General features: G+C 45.8%; 1 protein-coding gene and 1 pseudogene across 4 annotated transcripts in view; one reads left to right on the top strand and one right to left on the bottom strand.

Annotated features, from left to right (window-relative positions):
• Window positions 1-3,245, bottom strand: part of TRO (trophinin) — an 11,867-nt gene extending 8,622 nt beyond the window's left edge. For 2 of the 4 annotated variants that reach the window (XR_001138191.1, XM_012661620.1), the window contains exons 1-3: window positions 2,927-3,245; window positions 1,626-1,699; window positions 155-1,333 (exon numbers count right to left, since the gene is read on the bottom strand). Coding sequence is in view for 3 of the 4 variants with exons in the window: in XM_012661620.1 (XP_012517074.1) it covers window positions 155-1,333; window positions 1,626-1,670 (1,224 nt within the window). In the remaining variant the exon portion in view is untranslated. Of the gene's footprint in view, window positions 1-154; window positions 1,334-1,625; window positions 1,715-2,926 lie in introns of all 4 variants that reach the window. The other 2 variants (XM_012661619.1, XM_012661621.1) reach the window with 2 other exon arrangements.
• On the top strand, window positions 1,949-5,126 carry LOC105824243 (annotated as a pseudogene).
• The last annotated feature ends 2,487 nt before the right edge of the window (window positions 5,127-7,613 follow it).

The following is a 7,613-nucleotide window of genomic DNA, read 5'->3' as shown; positions in this document are numbered from 1 at the left end:
GGCACTCACTCTAGCCTGGGCAAAAGAGTGAGACTCTGTCTCAAAAAAAAAAAAAAAAAAGGTTCAGTTAACTTTTATAGAAGAAATGTACAACTAGAAGGATAGGAATGGAAAAGAAGCACGAAGTCAAGGATGGTGATGTCAGAGATCTCACCTTTTGGTTCCTCTTGCCCTGAGTCCTGGTCGTGGGCTCCAGACTTAAGTGAGCCAGATAGTCATCTGCCAGGGCCTGGACAGCAGCAGCAACCTGTGTCTCAAGGGCACTTATGGTGGTCTGAGCTGTGGCCATCTTGGCCTTTGCCCCTTGGTCACTAATTTGAGTCAGGCTTTCAGTTACCTGAGCCTTAGTGGCAGTATTCTGAGCCCTAGACCCTCTCTTGACCCAAAGGTTGGCTGCTAGTGCTTGGTTTGTGACCATTTGAGTGGCAGGTGGGGCCTTAAAGATTTCAGAGGCAAAATTTGGGCCCTTATTGGCAGCCTTCTTGCCCTTGGATTTTTTGGGCCGGATAGCTGCTGCTGAGGCTTCAATCTGTCTGGTGATATTTGGAGCCCCTATATGCTCAGTGTCAGTATTTGTGGTCTTAGCAGTTGTCTTCTTGGCTTTACAGGATTTCTTGGTTCGGATGGAGGCTGCTGTGGCCTGGATATTGACTGTCTCACTGATAATTTGGCCTGGAGTGGTAGCTGTATAGGTGGCAATTGGAGCTGGTGACATCTCAGTGGCATTAGCTATGGCTTTGTTTGCAACCTTCTTGGCCTTAGAAGCTTTCTTAGGCTTGGTGGAGGCTATCAAAGCCTGGGAATTGGCTGACTCACTGGCAGTTGGAGCCTGGATAGTCTGTGAGATGACTGGTAGGTTTAGGACCTGCAAAGGTGACTTCAGCTGTGTAGTGACAACCTGACTGCCAGTTGGGGATTGAGAGCCTTGGGCTGCCTTGGCAGTAACTCTCTTCATCCTGTTGGCTTTCTTAGGCTGAGCAGTGATTGAAGAAGCCTGAATATTGGCTGCCCCAGTGATAGCTGAAACCTGGCTAATCTGGGTGATGATTGGCAAGTTTAAAACCTGCAGAGTTATTCTGGGCTTGTTAGTGGCAATTTCATTGGCTGTTGGGACTGGAGGGGCAGCAGGTGCAGCCTTAGTAATAGTCTTTATAGGGGCCTTCTTGGTCCTGCTTTTCTTAGGCTGGTTGGCAACTGATGAGTCCATGGCCAGAGGGTCCTTGGTTGCCGCCAACAGGGTGTGCATCAGCAAGACACTGTCCTCTTCTGTGGTCTCAGTCTGTACATCTGGAGGGAAGGGAAGCCCCAGGCTCCCAGGGGGAGGCAGAGGGCCCTACACACTTAGGATTATGATCATCTGGGCCATGTGACCTCCCTATAGCCCACCCCTTTCCACGAAGACCTCCCCTTCCTCTGAGCAGTGGTTGATTGAAGGGGAATGGGAGAAGGGGAAGCAAGCAAGGGATAGTCAGGCAGGTTTTCCTCTCCTCCCCCTTCACCATGCAGGAGAGGACTGAGACAGGTTAGGCAGGAATGATGCAGCTACATGGTGGTACAGGGCTCAAGAGCAGTAAGTGAACTCAGGACAGGGCAGATGGCCTGGTAAGAATGCAGAAAGGCCTCACCTGGAATGGAGGCATCCTATAACTGTAGTCATTTCTCTTATCCATCTGTCTGGAAGGCCAAGTAACAGCTGAGCCTAAAAGGAATGAGCCTGAGTTAGGGGAGAATGAGACAGAGGTGGAGAGTCATGAGATGTTTCATCTAACCTATCCCAAAAGGGGGGAGTCTCATCTAACCTTGGGCCCCAAACCTTTGAACTCCTGGATTCTTATACCTAGAAACCCTGGCCATCTCTTTTCCCAGCCCTAGTTCTTTTTGCCTCCAAGAGAGTCAGCTCTACGACCTCGCCCCTTTACACGCCCCCTACCGCAACTTGATTATGCACATGCGCGCCGATCAGGGGCCGGCTCTCAGGCCCACCACTTTCCCAAAAGAACCGGTTCTTCAAGACTGTCATCGCGCATGCGCCTTGGTGAGCCGGCCAGTCTCTAACCAGTTCATTCCTACATACGCCCCGGCTCTCAGAGCAGCGGAACATCTCGGCCCCACCCCTGACCCGCTGTTTCTAACTGCATCACATCTTGATCGAACCCTTCCCCCAACACCAGCCCCCTCCCTCCGCCCCGCAGTACCACTTCGCACCGCCCTTTCCCAATACGCCCCCTCCCTCTGCTCTGCAGTACGTCTCTGCACCGCCCCTTCCCCAACACCACTCCCCACTCTTTCCACGTCTGCAAGTGCCCGGCCCCGCCCTTTCTGCAACATGGATACCCTACCCCCAAATCCAACGGAATAAACCTGTGTATCCCTTGTTCTTGAACCCTACCAGGTCCTGTCTTTTTCCCTTTTCAAACTAGAACCAACCGGGTCCTAGCCCCTCCTTTCTCCTGCCTGAATCTGGTCCTTTCAGCTGCTCAATGGGATTCTGCCCCCTCCTTTCTCTGGGTCCCGATCCCTGCTTTCCTTGGCCCAAAAAGGGTCCTGCCCCCTTTCTCCAGCCCGAACGGAGTCCTGCCTTTCTCCTATCTCCCTCCTGAACTGTGTCCTCCTCCCCTCTTGCTACTGTCTGAATAGTTTCTCGATCCTTCCCTTCTGTGGTCACAACCAGGTCTGCATCCTCTTTTTCATGGCCCGAACCAAGTCCAGATCTCTCTTTTCTGCGGCCCAAAGGGGATTCTGCCTCCTCCTTTCTCCCATGCTAACCAGGTCCATGCACCTCTAAACACAACAACTGCAATGCGGTTAAGTCCCGAACCCCCAGCAGGTTTTCTTCAAACCTTAGGGGCGTGTGGAGTCAGGCACGTAGAAGCTGCTTCCAGGAATCCCCCACAGGATCTTCACTAAAGCCAACACCTCAGCTCACCTCGTCCTCCTGAGTCCAGAAGGCGTCTGCTCTCTCCAAGCCTCTCCTTAGGTCTGAGCTTATCCCCCCCACCTCCCTGGCCGGAAGTGGTCCTGCCTGTTTCCGCCTCCAGAGGGGGGTTTCCATCCCTGCCTGTCAGCCTCTTCCTCTGCTCCCTACTTTCAACTTTCCATTCTCCTCAATGTAACTCCTCTTTTCTGGTCACCACCCCTTATTCATCAATCACACCCTCTTATTCTCCATTTGATTTCTCTATTCTCTACCCTGTATCCCTGTTCCTCTTTGATTCTCCCTTTCTCCCTGGGAGGAATGTGCTTCTCCGAGCTCCCACACCAACCCTTCTTATCCCTACACTAATTACATTGAGTGTTGTTATACTGTGTATCTGGGTCTCTCTGCCCCAGGAGCTGCCCTGGGGGCAGGGGATTAAGTCATATTCACTTCTACCTCTCAAGTATGACCAGATTAAAACATTTAGATGCTCTAAACACTAAAAGATAGGGTGCCCCTACATCATATGTAATTCGGAATAAAAACAGTAAATGTAAAAAAGTCTACAGAAAGTTTTTTATTGATCCCACAATGACTACATTGATGCTTTTTAAAAATATCAACTTATTTGAAAAATATTGTGGGCTGTCTTCCTCCTTTATCAGTCCACTAAGCAAGTATTTAGGCCCTTTTGTACCATGGTGTACTGCTTCCCAGTGCAGGAAAAAATTTGTGGCATTAATTTATTCACTTGATCATTCAGAAGAGAGCAAGGGTAACTACGCTTATGTCAGATAAAATAGACATTAAGTCAAAAACTGTAAAACAAGATAAAAACATCATTATATAATGATAAAGGAGCCAATTCATCAAGAAGATCTAATAATTATAGATATATATGTACCAAGCACCAAAATATATAAAGCAAATATTAATACATCTAAAGGGAGAGATAGACTGCAATGCAATAATAGTAGGGGATGTTAATATGCCACTTTCAACAATGCACAGATCATCCAGAGAGAAAATCAGTAGAGATACATTGAATTTAGACCAAATGGACTTAACAAATATATACAGAACATTTCATCCAACAGCAGAAGAATACACATTCTTCTTAAGTGCTCATGGAACATTCTTGGGGATAGGTCATAAGTTAGGCCACGAAACAAGTGTTAACAAATTTAAGAAGACTGAAATCCTATCAAGTATCTTTTCCAACCACAATGGTATGAAATTAGAAATTAATAACAGAAGAAATTCCAAAAAATTCACAAATATATGGCAATTAAACAACATGCTCCTGAACAACCAATGGATCCAAAAAGAAATTAAAGGGGGAATTTAAAATATCTTAAAACAAGGCTGTTCTGGGGAAGGAGTGGGTGGCATGATGGCTTTGGCTAGAGACGGCGACTGCTAGGGCACTACGCTGGAGGCTGACTGTCCCGACCAGTGGTCCCTTCCTGGTCCAGGTGAGCAGCGGGAAGTTGACTGTGTGTAAGAAAATCATGGAGTTGCTGGGACAGAACGAAGTAGACCACTGGCAGCACAAGTTGGTCATCCTAAGCCAAGACAGGTTCTATAAGGTCCTGACAGCAGAACAGAAGGCTAAATCCTTGAAGGGACAGTACAATTTTGACCATCCAGATACTTTTGATAATGATTTGATGCACAAGACTCTGAAGAACATCTTGGAGGGCAAAACTCTCAAAGTCCCAACCTATGATTTTGTGACCCACTCAAGGTTACCAGAGACCACAGTGGCCTACCCTGCAGATGTGGTTCTGTTTGAGGGCATCTTGGTGTTCTATAGCCAGGAGATCTGGGACATGTTCCACATGCACCTCTTCATGAACACAAACTCCAAAGTCAGGCTCTCTCAAAGAGTTCTCTTGGACATGCACTGAGGACCTGGAGCAGATTCTCACCAAGTATACCACCTTCATCAAACCAGCCTTTGAGGCGTTCTGCCTGCGACAAAGAAATATGCCAATGTGATCATCCCTTGTGGGGTTGACTATATGGTTGCCATTAACCTGATCATGCAGCACATCCAGGACATTCTGAACAGCAATATCTGCAAATGGCACCGAGGAGGATCCAATGGGCAGAGCTACAAGAGGACCTTTCTGAGCCAGGAGAGAACACTGGGGTGCTGACCTCTGGCAAACGGTCACACCTAGAGTGCAGCAGTGGACCCCACTAAGGAGCTACCGTGTGCTGCTCCTTAAGCCTCCTGGGCAGGTCTCCTGACAGGTACATGCTTTCAGGGACTGGGCTTGGAGATACTCACCTATCCCTGAAAATGCACCCACTGCTTCCTCTTGGTATATGTTCCAGGATGGCATTAGGATCAAGGCCTCCTTCACTTGTGAGTTGAAACCTGGACATGTCATTCAAACTCAATTTGATAAGATATTGACAGGGCATTCCTGAGGTTCTCACCTGCTTCCCCAGGCTTCAGGAGGTTTAAAAATCTCTCTAGGTCACTGAGAAATGTCACAGAATGTGTAGTAAGCCTGTGATGCTTGCTTCCATAAAGAATGCAAGTCATTTATTGTTGGAGAAACTGAGGAAATATCCTGGACACCATGGCTTGCCTAGTGTTTTCTTCACAGTGAACCCACAGAGATATGTTTTCTAGTCTGATCTGGTTCACACACACATATAACTAAAATTTTTTATGAGAGAATACTTTCCTTTTTACATGCTATACATCTTAATGTTTTCTATTTTATTCTATTTCATAACACAAGGCTAATTGTGACCTATGAATCTAATTTCATGGTCACACTCAAGGAGTGGCAAACACTGATGTGAGAAGACGCAGAGAGACAGTTACCTCCTCCTCACCTGTGTGTCAAAGGCAGAGAAGAGGCAGGAGCCCTGGGGAATAGCCAGTGTCACACACAGCAGACAGGGCTCTTGCAGTTCAGGCCCCAGGAGCCTGTGTAGCTGGCAGAGCAGCAGCAGTCAGGTCTATCTCGGCTGGAACAAATGGTGTCTGTGCATAGTCCTTCCCAGGCTGGGCCCTCCCACCAAGCGCCAGGAGCCCAGAGCCCAAGGTGCTGTCTCTGGACAAGCCATCCCCAGTGTGGTTCATAGCCATGTCCGGGGCACGGTGCTCCCAGCCAAGGCATGTGATGGATTGTAGAGGTTCCAATGAATGTGGCTGCCCAAGGCTGGCCAGTCTCTTTTATGCCAATCCTGAGCTCATGGCCTCACAAGCAATCTCCTGTGTCTGTGTCCAAATTTGTCTTCCCTCCCACATAATGGCTGTCTCTGTGAAGTACCCCTTGCCATTGTTACAAGCCAAACTGCGCAGGCAGCTCTGGGCTTCCTTCCATCCAGTATAACTCACTGTAGTTATGCAGACATGAGTTAAGCTGAGGTGAACTCTGGAACTGGTTTCTGATAACTGTAACAGTTTTGTCAAGCTTAGGCCCTTTTGGAGGGGGAATCAATAAATAACACCAAATATGAAAAAAAAAACCATCTTAAAACAATACAAGTCTATAGTAACCAAAACAGCGTGGTACCAGTATAAAAGTAGAGACATAGACCAATGGAACAGAATAGAGAACACAGAAATAAAACCATGTAGCTATGACCAATTGATCTCCAGCAAAGCAGACTAAAACATACACTGGGGAAAGTAAGCCCTGTTCAGTAAATGGTGCTGGGAAAACTAGATATCCACATGCAGAAGAATGAAACAGAACTCCTCTCTCTCGCCATATACAAAAGTAATTCAAGATGGACAAAAGACTTAAATGTGAGGCATGAAACCATAAAATTCTAGAAGAAAAAATAGGAAAAACTCTTCCAGGCATTGGACAAGGTATAGAATTTATGACTAAGACCCCAAAGGCAAATATAGCAACAACCAAAATAAATAAATGGGACTTCATTAAATTTAAAAGCTTCTGCACAGCAAAGAAAATAATCAACAGAGTTAATAGACCATCTACAGAATGGGAGAAAATATTAGTGAACCATATATCCAATAATGGACTAATATCCAGAATACACAAATAATGCAAACAAATCAGCAAGAAAAAAAATTATATTAAAAAGTGGACAAAAGACATGAATAGAAGTGTGTCAAAAGAGACAAATGGCCAAGAAATATATTTTAAAATGTTCAACATCATTAATCATCAGGGAAATGTAAATTAAAGCCACAGTGAGATACCACCTTACCCTGTCAGAATGACCATTATTAAAAAGTCAAAAAACAATAGATGCTGGTATGGATGCAGAGAGAAAAGAATGCTTATACACTATGGGTGGGACTGCAAATTAGTACAAACTCTATGGAAAATAGTATGGCAATTCCTCAAAGAAATAAATTTTGACTTACCATTTGATCCAACAATCCCACTACTGGGTATTTACACAAAGGAAAAGAAGTCATTTTATCAAAAAGACACCCGCATTTGAATGTTTATTGCAGCACAATTGACAACTCACAATTGCAAAGATGTAGACTCAATCTAAGTGCCCATCAATTCATGAGTGAATAGAGTGAATAAAGAAAATGTGATATACACACACCTTGGAGTACTACTAAGCTATAAAAAGGAATGAAATAATGTCTTTTGCAGTAACATGGATGGAACTGGAGACCATTATCCTATGTATGTCAAGAATGGAAAAACAAACACCACATGTATTCTCTAATAATTGGGAG

Source organism: Propithecus coquereli, unplaced genomic scaffold (assembly GCF_000956105.1).
Source record: "Propithecus coquereli isolate 6110/MARCELLA unplaced genomic scaffold, Pcoq_1.0 Scaffold728, whole genome shotgun sequence".
NCBI lineage: Eukaryota > Metazoa > Chordata > Mammalia > Primates > Indriidae > Propithecus > Propithecus coquereli.
Note: the sequence above shows the minus strand (reverse complement) of the source record. Positions and strands in the feature narration are given on the sequence as shown.